The 23,711-nt window shown below is 35.5% G+C and overlaps 2 protein-coding genes across 8 annotated transcripts; one reads left to right on the top strand and one right to left on the bottom strand.

Moving 5' to 3' along the window:
* The first annotated feature begins 1,320 nt into the window (after nt 1–1,320).
* LOC129306051 (protein ALWAYS EARLY 2-like) lies at nt 1,321–12,425 on the top strand. Of its 4 annotated transcripts, none has more exons than XM_054946368.1 (19): nt 1,321–1,469; nt 2,345–2,464; nt 2,715–2,813; nt 2,906–2,968; nt 3,462–3,539; nt 3,734–3,902; nt 4,655–4,917; nt 5,133–5,499; nt 5,657–5,734; nt 6,194–6,471; nt 8,361–8,636; nt 8,730–8,908; nt 9,017–9,299; nt 9,425–9,634; nt 10,682–10,840; nt 11,003–11,143; nt 11,235–11,447; nt 11,707–11,994; nt 12,087–12,425. In XM_054946368.1, exons 2-19 carry the CDS (start codon nt 2,360–2,362, stop codon nt 12,249–12,251), a joined length of 3,414 nt encoding a protein of 1,137 aa, XP_054802343.1. In that variant the 5' UTR covers nt 1,321–1,469; nt 2,345–2,359; the 3' UTR covers nt 12,252–12,425. The 4 variants fall into 4 exon arrangements, with proteins under 4 accessions (XP_054802343.1, XP_054802344.1, XP_054802345.1 ...); XM_054946369.1 differs by having other exon boundaries at nt 5,130–5,499; nt 9,425–9,625; XM_054946370.1 differs by having other exon boundaries at nt 5,130–5,499; nt 11,003–11,110.
* A 599-nt stretch (nt 12,426–13,024) lies between these two features.
* Nucleotides 13,025–22,022, bottom strand: LOC129305731 (sucrose nonfermenting 4-like protein). 4 transcript variants are annotated; one of them, XR_008592018.1, is made up of 15 exons: nt 21,598–22,006; nt 21,093–21,485; nt 20,810–20,897; nt 19,574–19,756; nt 18,731–18,838; nt 18,552–18,611; nt 18,376–18,465; nt 17,642–17,773; nt 15,920–16,064; nt 15,680–15,853; nt 14,620–14,683; nt 14,432–14,501; nt 14,040–14,157; nt 13,624–13,906; nt 13,025–13,388 (listed from the first exon to the last, which is right to left on the bottom strand). XR_008592018.1 is itself a non-coding variant. In XM_054945763.1 (14 exons), exons 2-13 carry the CDS (start codon nt 21,215–21,217, stop codon nt 14,085–14,087), a joined length of 1,350 nt encoding a protein of 449 aa, XP_054801738.1. In that variant the 5' UTR covers nt 21,218–21,485; nt 21,598–22,022; the 3' UTR covers nt 13,025–13,906; nt 14,040–14,084. The 4 variants fall into 4 exon arrangements, 2 of the variants coding, with proteins under 2 accessions (XP_054801738.1, XP_054801737.1); XR_008592017.1 differs by having other exon boundaries at nt 13,643–13,906; XM_054945763.1 differs by having other exon boundaries at nt 13,025–13,906; nt 14,620–14,721; nt 21,598–22,022.
* Between the last annotated feature and the right edge of the window lie 1,689 nt (nt 22,023–23,711).

Here is a 23,711-nt window from a genome sequence, read left to right as displayed (position 1 = left end):
CTCATTTTTATTTGTAGGTAAAAAAATCACAATTAGACCGTGATTGGATTTAGGATCTCAAATCAGTTGAGGCAATTTTCTCATTCGATTCAAATTCTTTTTTAAAAAATAGTAACCTATTTTTCCCAACAAAAAGTAATAACATCAATTTACAATTATGAGACATCCACCATCCACCATTTATATTTAAATGTGGTGGGGTTTAAATAATGTTTGAGATTTATAGACATGAGACATCTACCATTACATGAAACGTGTTATATTTTAACATAAGTATATTATAATTATTGTGATATTTATTTATTTTCTTTCCCCTTTGTTTTTTAATTCATCCAATCACAGGAGCTGATAACATTTTTCTTTTAATTTTTTTTCTCTTTTTTCATTTACCATTTTATTTTCTTTCAACCTTTTCCTTCATCTAAACGGAGGGTAAATGTTATGAGTATTCCCCTTAACTTGTAATGAGTAGTCTCTTAAATTTAGGTGTTATTATGTTTTTTTAATTTTTATCTTAAAATTTAATTTTATTTGATTTGAAAGTTACTAATATAATTTTGAATTCAATATAAAATTGATTTAATAAATATCAATGTAAAAATATAAAATTTCTAAAAAAAGTGACAATCAAGGATACCATAAAACCATTAATTACAATTAGGATGTTCAATTATTAAAATTTTAATAATAGACCATAGTCTTTATTTAAAATTAAAATATGTGGTTGAGTTTTAATTGAAAAATCAAGAAAAGATACAGTAAAAATCACTATCATGAATTAGAACAATTATTAATTTTAGTTGCGAAAACAATACTCCCAACTTATAATAATAATTTTAATAGTACATTTTCTTTATTTTTTAAATGAGACTTAATGACAATTTTGTAAATTTATATATATTTTCAATTTTAAGTAAAGACTACAGCTTATTATTAAAAATTCAATAATTTAGAGTAACTAATTATAATTAATGATCTCATTATCTTCTTACTTATTATTTCCCTAGATTGTTAATAAATTTTTGTTTTTCTGCAATTATTTTGATCGTGTATTTATAAAAGATCAAATATTTTGTCTACCAAATTTCGTATTTCATTGTTAGTAAATTTTTAATACATTTATATATGATATAAAAAATTTATATATGATATAAAAAATGTGAGACAATGTTAAGGTTATTTGTAAGTATTTGAGAAAAAAATTTAAAAAAATAGGCAAGGGAGAGAAAATCTTAGAAAGAATGAAAATGAAAAATGACGAAAGTTTTAAAAAAAAAAATTAAAAGTATATTTGTTATAACCCGGATAAAACCCATTTTCGTGAGTAGCGGATCCAGTTCTCTTCGTCGACGAACGAGCTTTCCACACTCCGTCGGACACAGTCCACCGTTGTCAGCCCTGCGTGGATGTTATCGGGCTAGCACTGAAGAAGGTTCGGACCCTAGGGCTTTTTCGACTCCCAAAATCCGGTGAGATTGATTTTTTCAAGCTGGCTTTGAATTTGTTTCCCGCGTCATCTGTTCCGTGCGTGGCTGTTCCTGCTTTGTGTTAAATTTTTCATTTTTAATCTGGCTGTGAATCTGGTCGTGTTATCGCCGAATACTGACGCTTTGGAATTTGGGAATATTTACATATCGAGTTTTTTTTTTTTTTTTGTTTGGGTACTCGTTTTTGCTTGAATGATGTGTAATTGGCTGTTATGCTTCTTCCCTCCTCGTCTTGGTCACTATCGACTTGTATGATTTGGATTGTGTTGATTTGCAACGTTGGATTTGTTGTGTATTGGCATTCTCTTTTTTTAATCTTTTTATATTATAATCAATTTTGGAAAATTCTCAAGGTATTTGTGATGTATGATCTTGTAAATGGCTTGGCTCGAGTTGTGTCAAAGCATCTGGAACAAAAATTAAAAGGGTATTATATCAACTATGCACATTTCAAAGATATCTGCCCCCACAGGTCCGCCTATGCAGTAAGATAAACTGTTACCGTAATTAATATTCCTTTTGTTAAAAAATCCCACTTACAGATGAAGGCAGATCACATGAAAAAGAAAAGAATGTCTGTGCTTTGTTTTTCACCGTTCAGTTATATATTCAAGTTATATATCATGCCAGAATACTATGAGGCTAGCAATTTAACATTGATGATAGTACTTTTTAACTTATGGAGGACATGGGAAAAAAGAAGGTCGAGGATCTTGTCCTGGCCTTAGTCCTAATGTTTATTGAAACATTTTCAGGGGGGAATATTTGTGCTAATCCTATAATATACATTATTGATGAGTTTGCTATGAGTTATAATGATCTGAATTGTCTCTGACTATTTTTTTTTCCTGGTTTAGATAAATAAAGGATTGATGGCACCAACAAGGAAATCGAGAAGTGTGAATAAACGGTTTTCAGGTTTAAATGAGGTCTCTCCTGATAAAGATGGAGTTAATTCAAATAAAAATAAGCATCGGGTATGTGATTTTCAGATAGCATTCCTGTTTTGAGGCTAGAGAAGGAAAAAGGCAGCAGCAGATATAGCTTTCTGACCTTCTTGATGAGTCATTTGTCAGAACAACTATAACTGATAGAATGGCAATTCTTGGTTGTTTTTACTTAAAAGAATAAAATAACTATCATTTGATAAAGTATTGAAGTCATACATATATAACTTGTTGATTCCTGGCCATAATTTTACATGCTCTGAATGTATACTTTGCACAGAAGAAAAAGTTGTCTGACAAGCTGGGATCTCAATGGAGCAAGGAGGAACTAGAGCGTTTTTATGAAGCATACAGGAAGCATGGGAAAGATTGGAAAAAGGTGTGCCTTTATTATTAATTTTTTTTTCAGTCTTTGTCTGTTACTTTAATTACAATTATTTTCACTCTGTTCTTATTGTTTTATGTTCTCAGGTATCTGTTGCTGTGCGGAACAGATCCACTGAAATGGTGGAGGCTCTGTATAATATGAATAGGGTACATGAATACTAGCCTTCAACACTGTATCTACATTTTGTGAGCCTTATTGGATGAAATCTGACATCAAGTAGGAAATTATGCTGTGTGTCTTGCGTTTTTAACTGGTTGGGGAATTTTAGATGACTTTTTTAATTAACTGATTAATTGATTAGTGATGATTAATTGGATATTAGTTTCCATCTTTGGAAGCTCAGACTAATTACTTCGCTCTCCTTTTTTCTGCCCCCTCCACCTTTCTTATCGGAAGTGTGAGTTATTGGATACCTAACCATGTTTGTCAGTTCACCAACTTGTAATGATTAGGCCCTCCTCAAGCAACATGTTTATCTTTAAGTCTCAATGATTTTGAATATTTCAGTCTATCATTAATTATGAGTTTCTTTTTAAGCTCTGCCAATCATGAAATGGCTTGCTAATGTTGCATGGTTCATTTTTGTTTCTAGTGTAACTTAACTACAATTTTTCTACTTGGCATACCTTCAATTTTCAGGCATATTTATCTCTTCCAGAGGGAACAGCTTCTGTTGTTGGCCTCATAGCAATGATGACCGATCATTATAATGTGCTGGTATGGTCCAAGTTCAGATTTTGATGCACCTGTATTGTTTTTGCTGTCAGATATATTCACGAATGAGTGTGGCCCCCCTTTTTACAGTATGATAGCTCAATTATCGTTACAGCCTGATCATTGCAGAGTTTTTTACTCCTGAATTTGGTTATGATTTGCCAATTTTCACCCATAGTTTGCTTTAACTTTGACAGGAAGGGAGTGATAGTGATAAGGATAGCAGTGATGCACCAGAATCTCAAAAACCTTTGAAACGGAAGCGTGGGAAAGTTCAGCTTAGTTTTTCTAAAGATTCTGTTCAAAGTCATTCAGCTGCTTCTAATGATGGTTGTCTTTCTTTATTGAAGAAAAGACACTTTGATGGTAATTACTTTTGCAGTTTCTCAAAAGATCCTGTTTGTTATGGAATGTAATTATCACATAGGAAAAGGAAGTCAGATCAGTAAAGCTTACATATGTGACAGGAAGGCTTGCCGAATCAGTGATTTTTACCCCCTCAATCCCCTCTGCCTTCACTTTTTGGACTTTATACTAGAATTGCCGAGCACATAGCACCAGCCATGTTTAAATTGAATGTTCAAGAAGAGTTTGTAATCATGCAAAATACTGTTCAGATGACTGAAATTTGATGTAATCAAGGGGTTTTCTTTTCATTGGAATTATCATGTCTTGACTTTGAACAACATTGTGATATTGCTAATGTTAAGTCCTTTCGAGAGATTTTACTATGGAAAAAATTAACCATACACCAACTTGTGGAGGTAGTCTCCTAGTTGAGAATTATTTTCACGCATCATTTGGCATTGGCAGGTTTTGTATCCACTGTGAAAGTTGCAGTGATTAAAAGTGAGTAGTGTTATAGAGATTCAACAAAATTTTTCATTGGCTATTGAAGGCCTAACATAACCCTCTTCTTGAACCCTGTCCTTCTGCTGTATGTTAACTAGCATAGAACATGCAACTTGAAAACTTTCCTTCATCTTGATTAAACCTCTGAAATCCGAAGAGCAATATTAATTTCAGTGAAGTGTTGTTGCTCATTTACTTGGAATGTTTTTCTTCATATTATGACACTTTGCAATATTTTTCTTTGCTTATGGTTGTTTATTAATCAGGTAGCCAGCCTCGTGCAGTAGGAAAACGAACGCCTCGCATCCCAGTTTCCCACTCTCATAAAAAATTTGATAGGGAAAATTTTGTTTCACCAATTAAAAGAAGCCTGAAGTCAGAGAGTAATGCTAATGATGATGAAGTTGCTCATGTTGCAGCGCTGGCTTTAACTGAGGCTGCACAAAGAGGAGGCTCTCCTTGTATTTCTCAAACGCAATACAGAAGAGCAGAGCAGAAACCCTCTCCTGTTCAAAGCTGGGAAAGAATGGTATTAGAATGTTCACATGCATGTTCTACCATCAGCTTGTTCATATTAGCAAGATCACTTCTTAAAGAGTTAGTTGTGTTCTGAATTTGCAAACTAGCATGGCATATAAATAAAACCTCATGCCAAGCTTTGTGATTGACCTGCTTGTGTTTTATAAGTTGTCATTTTAAAAGTTTGAATCAACTTTTTTCTGACTTGTCAACTTGTACCAGCAGTCAAAGACAGCTCGTGCCAAGTTTCATGATGCTTCCGTGGGTGAAGATTGCTTGGAAGGTAGTGTAGAAAGTGGTGAGGCTGAAAATGGAGAATATGCTAGAGATACTAGTTCATTAATGAACATGGAAGGCGTTGGCACAGTTGAAGTACATCAGAAGGGGAAGAAAATTTACAGAAAGAAAGAGAGAGCAGAAAATGTTCGGAATTATCAGCTTGATGATGGTGGGGAAGCATGCAGTGGCACTGAAGGAGGACTTTATTTTAATTCTTTGAAGGAAAAGGTTGATAGTGAGGTTATTAATGCCAAACCTGAGCAATTCTCACCTAAAGGTCAGGGGAAACGAAGCAAAAAACTTTTCTTTGGAGGTAACTCTATTGCTGCATATCTCTCTGCAAATTTTTGTCTCAGTTCCTTTTCCTGCTGTGGCCTGGGGCAAGGTGGATGTTTGGACCATTGTGCGATTTATTTTGTGTATTTCTTCCTGTCTCTTTTCTGTGACATTTTTCATTATTTTATGTATAGATGAAAGCTCTGCCTTGGATGCTTTACAAACTTTGGCTGATCTGTCTTTAATGATGCCTGTGTCCACCATGGATTCTGGTAAGGGTTTGATCATTGATAATTTATATCAGTTTATTAGACATGAAGATGCACACATACCTAGAAAATGGTGGAGGGATATGAACTCACAGTAAAATTGATCGTTGCCATTAGTTTTGCTGAAGCTTCAAACATTCAAAAGTCAGTCATAAAATAATGTTCCAAATTCTGATGATACATGCAATATTCAGTTAAAATTCCAAATGGATGTCATTTCTGGTGATGCAAAAATAAATGACTTGCTGTTTCCGAATCAGAACGGCACATCATGTATATTGAGATCATATTCTACTTAAATCCATAAAACTGAACTCATTTTCTAGTTGGTTGGCCAAAAAAAAAAAAACTAAAACTAAAACTGTTGGTACTGTAGTTTCTATGATTGGGATTTTACAAAAAAATTCCTTTCCCTTTGATTCAAATTCATTCATTTTCCCTCATCCTCCTTTGCCCCATCAGAGGCATCTGTCCAGTTGAAGGAAGAAAGAACGCCTGTTGATAAAGATGATAAATCTGCTTTGCCTGAAACTACGTTTACAAGCCAAAACAGAGACAAACTTAAACTCCCTGGTCCAAAACAAAAGGTTCATGCAGTTCCTGGAATTGAGACTTCAAACTCAAGAAAATCTAAACTTGGACGGGAGCTAGAAAATGAAACGAATGCTTCAGCTGAATCAAAAGAACAGATAACACCTGATAGAACATCAAAAAGAAAGCGCAAGTCTGCAGTCTCAAAGGTAAGAATGTTGCATATTTAAAAACGCAATTAAGTGGTTAGGTTATTGCTACGCAGAAGTGATAGGAGACTTTAGATCATACTTGAATGATAAGTGATATTTTCTAGTCATATGGCTTCGTAAATGAAAATCTACAGTTTTTTGGAGTGATGCAATGATTATGATGTATGATCATCATTACCATCGTAGTCATCATCATTGTTGTGGTAGGCACTTATTTGCCTGTTCTCTTATTCTTGATTACCAAATTAGTGAGTGTCACCAATTGCTGGTTGGTATTACAAGATTATTGCAGCATAACTTATTTTGACATGTTAAATTATCTTGTTAGTGATGCAACATAACTTATTTTGACATGTTAAATTATCTTGTTAGTGATGAATACAAGTCTTCTAGTGCCTTGTCTCTTGCTTGATTAGTTCAACAATAATGATCAATGAGTGTTTAAACAGGAATCAAAGGTCCTTTCTTCTAAGTTCTATTTCCTGGTAGGGGTTGCATTGCATTGTAAACTTCTGTATTCATCATAGTCAAGTGATTCTGCAAACTTAGCTATATTACATTTTATAATGTAGTGTAGAACTTGTCATGCTTATATTGTGCTTTGTAATTCCTCATTCCTTATCACATCTAGTTCGTCAATGTATAATATTTACTATTCTGCATTAAATAAATGGAGAATTATTCCTTTGTCATTAGATATCAAATACAAATTTGAATTCTCACCCAAGTTATACCTTGAATTATGAGGTATGTTAGTCATTAGATATTGAATAATGTAGGCTAATTCTCCCTCTGGTCCCTATTATAAGGCACTTTTAACTATTTCACTGGAACCAAGAGGTGGTTAAGTTATTAACTTTGTTTGAAAATAGAATAAACTTCCAATTTTAACGCTATTTAAATGAAAAAAATTCAAATTTGCATTACATTCTTTCTCATAGTTAATGGGTTTAAATAGGGATAATATTGGAAAAACGTAATTAATTCCCCACCAAGTGCCTTATAAAAAAATCCTTCTAGAAAATGCCCTATAATAGAGACCAGATGGAGTATGTATTAATTTACAAAATGAATTTTTTGTTCTATTTTTCTTTTCACCTAATTCCATTGTCTTTACTAAATGACCCATAAAAGACTTTGACAATTGGGCAAAAGGGCAGTACTAGAATTAGTGTAGGCTAGTATATTTTTATCAATTTAAAAGAGATGTCAATAATGAATAATGTATCTTCATTTGACTTATTGTTAGAATTGTTAAATTGAGTGCTTGTTAGCCACCTAATATTGCAAGGGAGCAAATGCTCACAAACACATACGTGTGAGGAATGTTTTATAACAATCAATATAAATATAAAATTTGTAACAAGCCTTATTCCCAAGCTGTGAATAATGCAACTTATTTTTTAGAGCCTGTGCAATACATGGGATAATGTGTTTAGTTTTTGAAATATTTTCTTAGCACGAGAGATTAGAAATTTTAGGGGTTAGGACGAATGTTTCATATAAACATTTAAAATACTTGATTTTACTTGATCTTTTAAAACTGTTCCTACAAGTTCTGATTCTTTCCGCCAGTGCTTGGCCTCTGTGGATGTTATAAGAACTTACTTCTGTCGTAGTAGATTGCCATCCTGTCCTGATACGCTTCCTATGTCTTTATGGTCCATAAGCACAAAGATATCATGATAAATTTATCAGCAATTATTGGAATACGTATATATGGAATGACAATAATATAAAGCTAGATATCTGTCCATTTTTCTTTGGGCCATATAATATGTGCGCTCAATCATGCATGAAGGAAATTAATATAAGTTTATCATCTTTAAAAGAGGCTGCCATTTATTTATGATATACTCATTAAAGATGCTGGGTCTGCTATGTAGGCTGTATCTGATGAAGAGAATAAACTGCTGATTAAAGCAAAACAAGTGAAACCAGTCAGATCATCTGAGAGCTCCTTGTGTAGTGATCCAAAAGATTTAACAGTATCAACTGCAGAAGTACCACTTGCAAGTGAAGTTAGTTTACCAAATAAAAAAAATAGACGTAAGATGAGCCTACAGAAGACATTCATTATGAAAGAGAAATCTTCTGAAAACATGTTGAGAAAACCTAATAAATACTCTTCCAGCCTTCCAGACAGGACTTCATATTTAAAGGTGAAAGCTTTTTAGCTAATTTAAATAGATTATTGCTCCCTGAAGCTTAAAGGTATGCTTTGTTCTTTTTATGACTAATAGTGTAATTTTCAGGAAAAGCTTTCTGGTTGCTTGTCGTCATATATGGTTCGCAGGTGGTGTACTTTTGAGTGGTTTTATAGTGCAATTGATTATCCATGGTTTGCCAAAAGGGAATTCATGGAGTACTTAAACCATGTTGGACTAGGGAATATCCCAAGGCTAACTCGTGTTGAGTGGAGTGTTATAAAAAGGTATTAAATTTAGTTTTTATTAGCCTGATTTATCACTATTTCTTTTAGACTCTTGCATATATATATAGCACTGCACATATTTGATATCAATTTTGCTTGTTTCCGCAGTTCCCTGGGGAAACCTCGTAGGTTTTCTGAGCACTTTCTCCGTGAAGAAAGACAAAAACTTGAACAGTACAGGGAATCTGTGAGGAAACATTACACTGAACTGCGCACTGGTATGAGGGATGGACTCCCAACAGATTTAGCAAGACCTTTGTTTGTTGGACAACGAGTAATTGCTATTCACCCCAAATCAAGAGAGGTTCATGATGGGAGTGTGCTTACTGTTGACCATGACAAGTGCAGGGTTCAGTTTGACCGTCCTGAATTAGGGGTTGAATTTGTCATGGTAATATGATCTCTTATCATCGTGCCTTTTTGATTAAAAAGAATTATGGGCATTCATGAGTAGGTAGTTTTAAATCTAAGATAAAGAAATCTGTAAAGTGAGGATGAATGTCTTATACGGTGCAGGATATTGATTGCATGCCTATGAATCCTGTGGATAATATGCCAGAAGCTCTGAGAAGACAGATAGGTGTTGGCAAAGTTTCTTATATGGGCAAACAGCTACAGATAAATGAAATTTCTAATTTTGAGGGTGGTGTGGCATGTGGTTCAGGTGGACCCCTGGAGAAGCTATCCACATCCACCCCTTCAAGTACTTTTGCAAAGGTGGGCAAGGTTAGATATATGAAATCTCCAAATCCTGTATTAACTATTTTTATACCATATCACAATCCTTTTGTTTTTTATTGCCCAACAAATCCTTTCGAACTCCACCCTGCCTTGAAATAAGTTTTTGGTACTTTGTGTTCGAGTGTGTATTCTACTTATATTTATTTGATATTTCTCATCACTTTCATGAGTTTGGTGTAAAATTATGTGCTAATTGAAGGGTCTCCCGTTAAATTATATTTTTTCCCCCTTTCCTTTAGTAGGTCTTATAAGTTTGAAGTGCTAGGGGATTTGTTTTCATGGCAAATTAGATATTTTTCTCTCTGTTCATTATGTGATATTGAGACCACTATCCTTAGAATGTTTGACTGATGAATCTGCCTCCATCTAGTGAAATTGTTTCACACTGCTTTAATTCAGTGGTGAATTATGTGTCCCATTTTTCTCTTGTACTTGAGCCTTTACTTGTGTACAAGGTATTGAAAACCAAACCAGTTATTAAACCGGTCAAGGCTATAGTTCAAGGGTCAATGGTCGAACTAGGGCCAAACTAATTATGATTAAAATAATATAATTTAACTAAAATATATACAAATATTCATATTTGACTATGGAAAAAAAATCATATTTAAATAAAAATGTCATTAATTCTCAAGTAAATGGAAATTCATTCATGAAACTTTATGCATGTCTTATAAAAATATTAATCATAAGTTTCTAAAAACAATAAAATACATTACAAATATTAATTAGGAGATTTAGATTTGATTTAAGGTTTACAATTCAGAAGGGGGAAGGGGAAAAAGAAAAATATAATAAAATTTAACCTGGGTCAACCCATCAACCTGCTGGGTTGACTGGGTCACAAAGTAGGTTTGCTCAACCAATTGGACCGGCCAGGTGATTGGTTTATGGGTCAGCCACGGCCAGAGGTTTACAAAGCAGTGCTTTTATATAGGTTAGCTGTTTGGGCCCCTGCGGCTACGGGCAAAATGTTGATGTTGATATTTTAAATTTGAAGTTGGATAATATAGTTTCCCTTAACCCATACAGGAGGATGTTAATCCTGTTGCTCAAGCAAAGGTTGGAACCATTGATAACATTGATACACTACAAGAAGCATATGCTCAACCTTGTACATTCACACATCATCAAGCCAGAGAAGCTGATATACACGCCCTTTCTGAACTGACTCGTGCTCTAGATAAAAAGGTTTGTATGAACATGAACAAATGGTTTTTGCAGTTCATTTGGAAACTGTTGCATGCTTCCGGTCTTATGCTCCATTCCTTTAGTTGCCTGGTCAGTGTTTCGGTGGATCCATTTAGCTTAGTTATTTGAATTTTGCTGATTTTTCTCGGTGGGGTGTTACAGGAAAAATTGTTAATGGAGCTTAGAAATGCAAATAATGACATATTGGAAAACCAAAATGACGTAGACTACTTCAAAGGTTCAGAGTCTTTCAAGAAGCATTACGCCACGGTACTTGTACAGCTAAAGGAAGCCAGTGGGCAGGCATGTGGCTTCCATGAATTATTATTTCTTTCAATGTAAACATTCTGACTTGGACCAGGAAATATCAATTGATTGGTCATTTTATTTTCAGGTTTCGTCTGCTCTGCTTAGTTTGAGGCAACGAAATACTTACACTGGAAACTCTCCATCACCATGGGTGAAGGCCCCAGCAAGCTTCAATATCCAAGATGATCTTCTGTGTGCATTAGATAGTTCTCTAACACAACAGTTAGCATCAAGTGTCATTGAAATTATCAAAGGATCCAGGCTAAGAGCACATGCCATGGTAGATACTGCAATTCAGGTTGGTGTGGTTGCCTTTACTTTTATGGTCGTCATGAATTATATGTGAAGTGATTTTGAACATCCAGATTTTCGTTGCATACTTTGGCAAGTAAGGTCAGAGGCTTAGCATTTCTCGGCCTCTACAATTTATTCGTACTGCTTTTACCCTTAGTTGCTTGATTTGTTTTAAGCCCTTTGTCTTAACCACTGTCCAGGGACACTATCAAGTTCCAAGCTCTTGAAAAGCTTTCTCTAACTTAAATCTCTTGACGCTTCAGACGTTGTCTTCGACAAAAGAAGGTGAAGATGCTTTCATGAGGATAGGCCAAGCATTGGATTCCATTGATTATCAGCAGTTGGCCTTCAACTCTAGGTTACCTGTAATAAGATCCCAAGAGCAAGTGAATAGCAGTTTTGGTCACCATGATCAGTCGACTTGCGGTGCATCAGAAACTCTACATAGTGATACATCAGGTCCAAAATTGCAGAATGACTCCCACAAAGTTGATATTCAAATTCCTTCGGAGCTCATCACATCCTGTGTTGCTACTTTAATCATGATTCAGGTAATTAATTACTAACATAGAAGTAATCCTTAAAAAAAAAAAAAATGCAGCATTGCAGTTCTTCCTGACCCTAAATATTTTCCATTCGACAGACTTGTACTGAACGGCAATACCCACCAGCTGATGTTGCTCAGATTTTAGATTCAGCCGTTAACAGCCTGCATCCTTGCTGCCCTCAAAACCTTCCTATATACAGAGAAATTAAGATGTGCATGGGACGAATCAAGACCCAGATTTTAGCTCTCATCCCAACTTGACTTGTATCCCCTCATTTATTAAGTTGTTGTACATAGGATTCTGGAAAATTCAATTGAGTTCTCCCCCCCAACCCCCAACCCTTGTAATATCATGTTTGTTTAATGTCAACAAGTTCAGTGCTATTTAGTATTAGTGATAATACTAAATTTAATATATTTAATATATTTCACCAACATTGTCCATTTTCCTTTTCATATCTCTTCTCATAAATTTGCGTTTGGGTCGAGGTTAAAGGTCTCGATGTTGTTGTTAATACTGTTAGATTAGCCTTCAATGAATATGCTTCCCCAATATAATTTTCTGCATCGTAAATGTATCCTTACATCTATTAACCCCTTTTTTCGCGAAGCTTCATGTATAAACCGTGTACGCACTAGCCTGTTATTTTCGCTGAGTTAGGCGCGCATCAATCTGTGACTTAATGACTAGGTTGCTTGCAAGGAAAAGTCAAGTCAAATGTAATGAATCGTTGCTTGTGCGTCTAACATTTTGAATTATATTCTCCCAAGTCAATTCATAAAATGACAACTCATGGTTACCACTCTTCGTTTGCCCTTGATATTTTTTTAAACTGATTTTTATCGAAAAGAAAAGGTTGTAGTTATCTAAATATTTGAGACTGTTATTTAAGAAACTGCTCGTTAATATGGACCTCAGGGACATTCAGATGGTTGCGGAAAAAGACACATTTAGATAACTATAGACTTCCATAAATATGTTCCCGTGTTGCCCCAACCCAACCACCTCCCCCCCCCCCCCCAAAAAAAAAAGATAGCATAAATATGTGAATTTTTCAATTAATAAAAAGTACATAACTCTATATACTTCATCCATTACAAACATGCATAAACATAAAATGCACTTATTAATTTTAGTAATTATGGATCATAAAAATCAAACCTGCTGCAATTATACCCATTTGCTATCGAACACTCCAAATGTAAACGTTAAGGTTTCAAGAGAGCTAGCTGCTGGTTTCATTAACTTGGATACTTGCCAACAGCAGCAAAGACACCGCCCTTTTTTCCCTTGGCCATACACAATTTTCGATTTAATTTACAAGAAAAAGGAAAAGATTATTCGTTCTGTGACTAACTTCCAAGTTTGCAAGGCATGCGTCAAGATAAATGCTGTATCTGTGCAAGGAAAAACAATACAAACAAGTCATCATGAACTTCCTACAACGAACGAATGACATGAGGTGGCGTAGACAGCTTAATCTTTCACCTACTACTTCATTTATTTTTGTTTTTTGTTTTTCCTTTTCTCCTCGATCATGTTAGCACAGGACACAGGTATTGTAGATGTGCCAGCACAAAGGAGATATTGTTTCGGTTAAGATGTGTTATGTTCAAAGGAGAAAAACGAAACCTGCTTTTAGGGAACTCACTCTCTCTTCAAACTCTACTGAAAATGAGTGGGCCGCGGCCGAGATGCCCGTCCAACCAAGGAGATCAGGAAGGCCAGGGCAAAGCTCAGAGATAACTCCATAAATAAAACAACAAACAAGTCCTCCAGTGGACTTTCCCTCTCCGTGTATGGCAGCCCATATATCCACCAAACTATCCCAACAAGAATCTGAACACATCCCTCAAGGAAATAATCCCCTCCACACGCTTGCTGCCTGGCTCCACAATCACAAGTCTTCTAACCCCTGTGTAACATATACAGGTGAAGAAAGTGCCTTCCTTTTATTTCATTTGTTTCACTTATCTTCTTTTCTTGAAAAGTATGTGGGGAATGTATAGAAGAAAGAGAGCAAGGGCTTGTTAGTAAAGAAGAAATACCAGGATTAGCCAACCGCTCCATCACTTTATGCAATGGATCAGATCTTAAACACATATGACACCTCTGACCATTGTAAAAGCCACAAGGTGAATTTGCATTTTGTCCCGAAAGCAATGCCTACAACCATCAGGTGCAAATCAAAATTTGCAAAATGAAACCGAACAAGAATTCTATTAATCTCAGCCATTTCCTATACTAAAATATTCTTGCCATTGTTATAATTTTTCAGAAGAAAAATATCAGCAACAGTCTAGGGCTAGGCATTTATCCCCCAGTAGTTTGACCAAAATAAGGCTTTCCTCGCAGAAGATTACACGTGCTACAAAGAAGGCCTATAATTAAAATTAATTCCGAAGAAAGAGAGGCACATTAAGTATCACTGAAGTATTACCTGATGCACACTAATTTCATCGATGGATATCCGCGCATAAGCTCTATCTTTAGCCAATGCAGTAATATCACTGAGAAGAAAATAACTGGCACATGTCACACTGCTTGAAGAATATGATCTCCCTTTTCCAAGGTATAAACAAGAATCTCGGATTCTCATAGGCACAATGAGCGAGCATGAGATATTACCTCCTTGAATATATGTCAAGCAACGAATCATTATCATCCACAATCGGTATTGAACTAACTTCAGCTGCAAACGTGAAGTAATTTCACATAAAAGACCTAAAGCTAGAAATAATTGAAATGCAACTGTTATGCTCTTAACCACACTACCAATATTACATGATAAATAAAATTAGAATTCTCAAACGGTAACTAGATATTTAATGGGGAAAAGGACACTTCAATATTTCAATCCATTTTGAAATTGACAAATATTTTTACATACAAGACGGAAGCCCAAGGAAAAATGGTGAAGAGAAAAGATAGTTCAAGGGAGCCCAGGGCAGCATCATCTGTTAATGAGGTGGCAGCAAAGAAGAAATAGGAACTAAAGTGCTTTTAACTAACCATCAAACGGGACAAGAGGAAAGGGAAGAGAGTTTAGGCTCTTGGTGGGGAATATATGAGGAGGCAGTGGGTCAGAAGGGGGACTAGCAAGAATTCAGCATGGTTTGGGAAGAAACTCTAGCCTCTCAAAAGCAAGAGGAGTCTGTTTTGCTATTCTATTATTTCCTACGCAACGCAGTTATTTCCATAACACCTTACTGTATTGATCCCTAATTTCAGCCTGGATTTTTGAATTCTAGCATATTTTACATAAAATAATATCAGAGAAATCTGAGTTCCATCACAATATCCCCTTTAGATTCCCTTTGTTACTAGAAAGGAATGGAATGGAATGGAATGAATTCAAAAACTCAACATAAAAATTAAACTAAATCACCTTTCCTCCTTATGACAAGTATGATAAAACTTAATATATATTATAAAGATAAGAATCATCACACCCTTTAAATTATAAAAATCTCACAAATTATGATTCCCAATCTCACGAACTAAATTACCTCTCTTCTTTATGAATTTGGTTCACTATTGCTTTTAATCATCTCATTTTAACTTTTGTTTATTCAATCCATTTCATTTCATTCTTTTTTAATAACCAAACGGGACCTTAGTATTACTAGAACATTTAATTGATAACAAGAAAAACACCTTGATCTCTAAGGAACAGAAGAATAATCACCTTGAATTAACAGAGACAGGGCGGCAGCTAGAGATGCATTCGGCCTAAGCATTGCAAGCGGCTGTCTATTTGGTTCCCCAACTCTTGGCACCCACGTACCCAAAGGTATTGAACCAATTGGTAGATGAAGAATGGGCAAGGAACTAGAGGAATGCTTAAAGTGCCTGCAAATACCTGAAAATTAAGTCCATGCATTAGTTCTAAACCATTTTATCATAACAAAAAGATCTAGAAGCTTACATTTTAGTATATCTGATAAGGAAGCAAGATGTAGCAGCTGAGGAAATGAACCATCCTGTGAAGTAGAGTGAATAATAGGAACCGCTGCCACATTGTTTTGTAAAATTTTCAAAGCCACATCTTTCAGACACTCATGAGGCCCAGTCTACAGGTTAAACAAAAACTCAGCATGAAGAACAATCACGCTAGACATCTTCAGATACAGGACTATTATTAGGGAGAAGGAAGCTAACGAGCAGTGTCTTCTATTCACAATGTCAAATCACCGAGAACCTTGTAGATCCCATGGAAGTCATAGGACTTTTCATTGCAACAATGTCAGTAATTTGAAGATAAAAATAAATTGGAAAATACCGCAGGTAACCAAGAGATAAAGGCAAACTGTGAAAAACCTATTTACCTTTTTTTTTTTTTTGGCCACAAAAAAGTTTCAGTGAGTTGAGTCCTAAGGCTCACTAGAGTTAAGGTAAGCTTCATGGTTCAAAAAGAACTTGTAGAGATACTTCCAAATTACCCACCAACAAGGTTTTCACATCAGATGTGGGATTTGAACTTATGTCTTTATGGGGTATGAGTTGCATTCTTATTAATTGGACCAACCTTCATTGGCCTAATAACCATTTTGTGTTCAGCATTCAATTACCAATAAATCCCCATGAAACCCTCCAAACAATGAATGACAGCAAGAAGAAAACAAACAGCGATTAACATTATCTGCAGTCAATTTATCATCCAACTCATGCTCATTTTCCTTTTTGAAATGGAAACCATACAGCTCTTGTGAGAACAAAACCTATGGAGAAATATATAGAAAAACAAAAACCAAGAGAAGGAATTCTTAATTATAGACAGACATAAAAGCAAGATAGCAGCCCACCAGTTCACTTAAGAATAGGTGCTTTTATTGAAAACAGTGGTAAAAAAAACAACTCAAAAGACACCAAAGACTGAATACATAAGCTTCCTGAAATCCAACTGTTAGTGAAAGCAAGCATCCAATTATGGCTCAAGAAAGTATATATGAGAATAAAGAGAATGATCACACAGGACTAATCAGGTTGAGTATATATAAAAACAAAAGGCCATTATATAAGCCACCACCATAATATGCATATACATAAAGAACATAAATCTGAATTTATTACTGCAATGAAATAAACTAATATTCCTTTCTAATTAACTTCCATATTACCCTGAACAACAGGTAGATGAAAACAAGGAAAACACCTTTCAAACTTTTTATGTCATCCACGAAATTTTAAAGCAGTCTGCTACCCAAAATTTAACTTAACTAAAAGAAACCATAAGCCTTGACTTACTCAAAAGAAAAACAAAAAGACTTTGATTCTTTGAAAATGCAATGACTGTTTATCTGTTTTAACAATCAATTCTCAAAAATTTCTAAATACCAAACTCTACATCCCAGAGTTTCAAGTAGGCAAACACTAAAGATTTTAGAGAAGATAAGAATTTCAAACAAACAATGCATGCAAACAAATGACATAAGTGTGTTCATATGACATTCACATTGTCTTGAACATTCGTCAGGCATGTTGCCATCTTATGGATGCATTCTTGAATATTTTCCCAGTGATACAACCCCCAACATCATGCAAGAGTTGGCCCAACCCCACAATTGCATGAAATTGCGAACAAGAAAAAGGGTAGAATAGTATGTGAACATTTGAGCAGTTTGTCACAAATTGCAACAGGAACACTTACATGAACAAAGTGCTGAGGATACGATCTCCCATTGTCCATTGTCCTGCGTTGTTGTGACTTTACCTCTTTCCATGCTGCTATAGTATGAGTCTCAAGTTGTTCTTCAGTCAAAGTTGACCCCCGATTGCCCAGCTGAAATTACACGATTTAAATTACTGGCAGAATCTAATGCAAAAGTATTAAACATATAGTGAACTTATTTCACATCACTCATACAATACTTCCCTGCTATTTGATTTGTGCACCTACCGTTGGTTTAAAATTAAATAATGTATGTAAAAGGTTAAAAAAACTTTGCGAGAAAATTGTTGGGAATACACAAGAATGCACCATGCATTCTCTATAAGAGCAAGTTTAGAAACTGAAAGGCAAATGAACCATCATAAAAAATGAGGATGCATATTCGCAACAACAGAAATAGCAAAAATATAACATCAGAAGAACCAGAGGTTTTGCCACCATATTCGGAAATTCAAGAATGTACATATTTTCAAGATTCTTCCCCTCACATGATTATTTTCAGAACAAGTTGAATAACAATATACAATCTTACTTTAACCAGTTCTATAGATGATATTTAGACAGAAATGCAGACTAAAATCTGTGCATGCAAGTTCCTTTTGTAAGTACCTTAAAGAGTCAAACTAATATATTAGCTTACAGTATACAGATTATGAAATTTCTCAGAAGTTAGCACAGTATTGTCAAATAAAAAAATTTTGATCCCCACAAACCTCTTTCAATATTAGAATGAAATCCATAGCACTAAGCACTCCAACAAACTGGGCCTTGTGAAAATCCCATAAAGGAGCCATGGGTATGCCCTGTAATCAGATTAAGTTATAATCTATGAGGTAAATATCAACCAAGTAGACTTTCTTACATTGCAAGGGCCACAAACAATGAATACCTGTTCATAAAGAACATGGAATGCTTGCTTAACTGGTAAGTTGATATCAAAGGCGATGACCTGCATTGAGAACATCAAAAGCAGAAGCAAATATGCAACATCAAATCAGGGTCAAATTCCTATTCAGTGGCAACATATAAAAAACAGAGAGAGAAAGAGAGAAGGAGTAATACTCAAACCTTGCCTGACTCAGGAAGCAACTCATAAGCAGTATATGTAGACAAGAATACAGCTATACGGTGGCGTGAGACCTCCAGATCAGACTCTGACATCCTTGAATTAGTTTCCTGGAAATAAGCAGTCAAAGGAGCTCAAAAGGAGCAAAAACTTTAAGCCTACAGAGATTACAGTTTCATATCTGAAACAAATAAAAGAGAATATGGAAGAAAAAAGGAATAAGAGAAATCATTAAAATTGATTAAAAAAATTTCAGCACCTCGCATGGTTAAGATTCAATCATATCAGAAGCACTGAAGGAATCAAACAAACATATTGGACCTTGCAAGTGATCCAAATAATTCAATAAATCACATTCTCCTCTCGCAATTTTCTAATGCTATGCCAAAATTGTGCATGGAACAGGGCAAATAAGTCTTCTTACCTTGAGATAAACTCTGACTTAACTCTTTCAATCAACAGGAAGCTAATAGTGTTACTTTGAAGTGCATTGGTAAATTCAAACAATTTTTTAAGGAGAAAAGGGGTTCACATCTACGAATAAAGATTAATCTCATGTATACAAAACCAACAGCACCAGCATTCAATAAGAATTGTCACCGCTCACCACCTTGCAATATTTAATTATTACCCTTCCTTTTCCCTTCATCTTCACATACAGCCACTGTAGCTATTTTAGAATCCATTTCAAATGGTAAGATTTTATGATGACAAAAGTCTACAAATGGGATCACAAATATACACAAGCATGTATATTTCCACAGGGAAATGAAGCCCAGCAACTTGGGAATATAATATGAACCAAGAGCACAAGGCCCAAGGAGAGGGAAGGGAAAACAACTTACCATAAGCCCAAAGACATCATTATCAACCTCCATGCGGGCTCTGCCGGGTATCCCAGGAGCAAAGATGGAAGGCAAAGCATCTGGTCCTCTAGTCAAAAAAATAGTATTCACTACTCCATAGCTCCCACTTACAAATGGTTGATGCTCATCATGCTGCCACTCGCCATCCACATTAAATTTGTACTGCACATTATTGGACATGATAAATTTTCATCAGCTTGAATTCATTATCTTTACCATACTATGTTTACAGCTTTCAACACTTCATCGAGCAGAAACAAATTATAATAAAACTACAACACTACATTTGGTACTGAGAGGCTAGAATGTAGAATAAGTGTAGCTAAATTCCATTCTAAAATATGATCTACAAAAATTTATCTGTTTGTTGGCCTACCGTCTCTTTTCATCATCATAACGGAGCATATCATCCAAGCTAAGATATCCATACTCAACCGGTTGCTACACGACATAACTGAACAAATACCAGCCCACCAAATATTTATTAATCTAAAGAAGAGTCTTTTGACATCCCAACAAAGAGGAAAATACCGAGAGGTGGATATGACTAGGAGGAAGAAAAACATGTACATACACAATGAAACTTGGCAGAACTAATCAAAATTCCCATATTCCCCACAGTCACGTATTTACTTAATGACAAAATACCACTTCACATCAAACAATATTGTCTACTAAGTGATATATGAAACATAAAAGTAGGCAACTGAAAAAAGTTCTATGGAAAACCTAAATAACTGAAAATTACTCCTCGAAATCTAACAATGCATAAATATGACTAGATATGCAGAAAAATGGTGTTTTAGAAGTAACTTGTTTACAAGCACTTCCAGCAGTTTTTCCCACTCAAGACAACTAATCACTCCCAGGTCCATTTGAAAGAATTGCTTGAAGGTCTCACTCAAGACAATCAATTACTCTCAAGTCCATTGACAACTAAGCTAAGGAGAATGACAAAGTTGTCAATGGACTTGAGAGTAATTAATTGTCTTGAATGAGACTTATGTGTAATTCTCCCCCTTTTTTTCCCTGATAAGTTGTGCAAACAGTAAGGACTGAAGTTTTGGAACCATAATCTCATCTCCTGTTCATATCTTTGAGGGGAAGTGCATTCAGACCAAGTGGTCCATTGGTCACATATAAGTACATGACGTAAAAGTTTCAATCACAGGTATTCTATTTCCTCAGGTCTGCCAGACCATAGGGGCCAAAAACCTGATGATATCCCGGCATTAAGCTGCAAATAACTTGAAATGCAGTAGGACATCCCTCCATAGGAGACATGGGTAGATGTTCAGACCACCTGGACATGTAAAGGTTAAATAAATTACATTAATGCGAGCAATACCAAAACAAAAAAGAAGCAAATTATAAGAATGTCCTCAAGGAACAAACGCAATCATATCTATCAAACCATCAATCATGTTCAGCAACAAATAAGGATGATCCAGGAAGTAACTACTGTTGTAATGAATAATTCGATCACTCGGCTTCCTACCTTGTGAAAGAGCCGCTAAGAAACACCCTTCTTCCCCCGTAAGGCCAGACGAACCGCTTTGGAATCAAATTGGATCCTGACGCTCCACTACTTTCACGTCCTGAATCCGCTACTGAAGCAAACATTTCCCAGAATTTAATACGCAAAAAACACCCACAATTTAGAGCGACTTTCCAACTTGTACACCCGCTAAAAGCCAGAAATCTCAACAAATAGAATGATTCACGGAAAGTCTTTCCCACGGGATCCTCCACAGCAGTGCAGAGGACCCCTTAAGACTCACACATGCAGTGGACCAAATCCCACCCTCTAAATGCAATCCCCAAAATTTAACCACTATGCAACGCCCACTAAATCCAAAATAATCGACCGGACTGATCAATAATTGGCCACCTGAAATCAATGAATTATACGGCCGTTAAAAAAGATTCGAAGTTCTACCGATACAGTTTCTAAAGCTACGTAGAATTTCGATCCAATCCGCTACCGAGGACAAGAATTTTACCGGGAGATCGAAGTCGAAAGCCCTCGAATCTCTGGGAAAGAAAACTAGCAAATAGCGTGGCTATGCTTAATTCGTTCAGGTGATTTAAGGTCAGAAGCCGTACCTCGAGAGATAAAAAGAAAAAAGTATCGAGAAAACTCAGAAAGTATGTTGCAATGTAAGTTATGCGATTTATAGCTAAATAATCTAAGGAGGAACAAGCGAGCAGAGGAAGACAGGAAAACAAGACGACGCATTAAAATAATTACAATTACAATTACAATTACAATGGCGGATACCGCTAACACAAAACAAGGAGAGAATAAAGGAGATTAAAAAGAAGCAAGGGGCGAAAAAAAAAAACAGCGAACAGTAAAATATGGATGATGAGGCAAGAGAAGAGATCTAAATCAGGCAAATGAAAATACCACAGCATCGTGCGTTATAGTACACTCCTCTCAATTATATGCAAATACAAATTTGTTAAGTGCTTTGGTCATTTGAATGTTTGAATCCGTGCAATGCATTGGTATGATTTAATTTAATACGTTCATCGAATTACGAGATCAAAGGTTTTATGGCAAGGATTACGTATTCGTTTTCATTAATGAGCAAGCCCGACGAACTTAAGCAATTTGGTTAATCTAAATTGGGTTGTAAAAAGAGGAAAGAAACGAAGTGTATTTGAGATCCACTTTGACTGGCGGAGGGGAAAATGGGGTGGGATTCGTATTCATGTCCCTAATGCGATGCACAAATGTGATAGGCCCTTTGATTTTACTGCCAACCAAACGGACACTAGAATCTCTTATTTTGTTTGTCTGTAGTTTTGCCAGCGAAAAGGAAATGGAAACTAAAAGCAACATGGGATCTTGTCGTGGGCACCGGACCTTCGTAGCCCAATGTGCGACTTTTCGGAAGCTTTGGTAGGTCTTGCCGCGTATGGCGTCCCAATCGACTCATTTTGTCTGGTCTAATAATCTAATTAATTTCCCGGGGGGGGGGGGGGGGGAATGCAACTTATTTCGCCTGGCAAAATGGTCACCGTTGATGTTTATTTGATACGTTAAAATACATAAGTATTGAATAAATACTTCCTCTGATCTTTGTTATTTGACCCTTCCCATAATTCTTGAACATAGAATTTGATCAAACATTTATAATTCATTTTGAAAAAAATCACTTTTTAAGTTTCAACGAAATCATAGCAAAAAAAGCCTTATATAAAGACTTCAGGCCAAGTTTTAGACACCTGACTCATTGCAGATGTTCAGATTTATTTAACCAAAATCTTATTTGACTTGACCTATTTTCACTGCTGCTTGATACAAATGTCATAGATTAAGATGTAAGATGTTAATATGAGAGAGTGAACATGAATGAATGGAGTGAAAGATGTTAGAGTTTTGGATGGGGAAAGAAGAGCAAGGGAGAAGAGAGTGAAAAAGGAGGGTGAAGTGGTGACCGGTGACCAGGCAGGCGCAGTGGGCTGCATGTGAGTTGTGACCGCGATTTTCGGGCAGTTTCCTCCCCCTGGCGACGTCAAGGCGCCCTCATTAACCATAATTCCTTTCATTTTCTTATTATTTTCTTGTAATTAAACGTACAAATAAGATAAAACAATTTATTCAGTTGGGTAACTTACAAATAATCGTTACTATAATTTATCAAGATTCATTTTAATTTTTTATTATTAGCTTTATCTTCATTTTCATTTTTTTAAAAATAACATATATATGAAAGCAAACAAACATATCTCGATAGAAGCCATTGATGTCAGATTCACTTTGCATCGTTGCATCTACCAACCATACCTTACTTGCCCTCGACCTAATGCCCCCTTTTATAATCACGTAACAAGAGCGTGCATCATATCACAATTACATGTATATAAATTTGATTTAGTTCCAAAAACGTAGTTAAAGCCGCGTTCATGATTGGCAAGAGAAAATAATATTATGAAGTTTGCGCTGAATTTCATCACACATAATTATAGAAAAGATAACAATCAATGGTAGCTATAGATATGCACGAGAGAATAATTAAACAAATGTCTTTGAATGTCATTTTCATGTATCCGGTTTGCCTACTCCTTCAGAATCAGAAATAAATAAGCCAAGTTATGAAAAAGATGA

This window comes from Prosopis cineraria, unplaced genomic scaffold, assembly GCF_029017545.1.
Source record: "Prosopis cineraria cultivar Desert tree isolate PC_DT_omini unplaced genomic scaffold, ASM2901754v1 PC3, whole genome shotgun sequence".
Lineage (NCBI taxonomy): Eukaryota > Viridiplantae > Streptophyta > Magnoliopsida > Fabales > Fabaceae > Prosopis > Prosopis cineraria.
Note: the sequence above shows the minus strand (reverse complement) of the source record. Positions and strands in the feature narration are given on the sequence as shown.

What these genes read in the sequence shown, in the direction of transcription:
- LOC129305731 (XM_054945762.1), bottom strand. Translation starts at nt 21,217, where the DNA reads ATGTTTGCTTCAGTAGCGGATTCAGGACGTGAAAGTAGTGGAGCGTCA. An exon ending in TAATGCCGGGATATCATCAG is followed by an intron (nt 19,757 to 20,809) that starts GTTTTTGGCCCC and finishes AATAATGTGCAG; the next exon opens with TACAAATTTAATGTGGATGG. An exon ending in TCATTCTAATATTGAAAGAG is followed by an intron (nt 17,774 to 18,375) that starts GTTTGTGGGGAT and finishes GTGTAATTTCAG; the next exon opens with CTGGGCAATCGGGGGTCAAC.
- LOC129306051 (XM_054946367.1), top strand. Translation starts at nt 2,360, where the DNA reads ATGGCACCAACAAGGAAATCGAGAAGTGTGAATAAACGGTTTTCAGGT. An exon ending in CAAATAAAAATAAGCATCGG is followed by an intron (nt 2,465 to 2,714) that starts GTATGTGATTTT and finishes TACTTTGCACAG; the next exon opens with AAGAAAAAGTTGTCTGACAA. An exon ending in TTCAAAGCTGGGAAAGAATG is followed by an intron (nt 4,918 to 5,129) that starts GTATTAGAATGT and finishes AACTTGTACCAG; the next exon opens with CAGTCAAAGACAGCTCGTGC.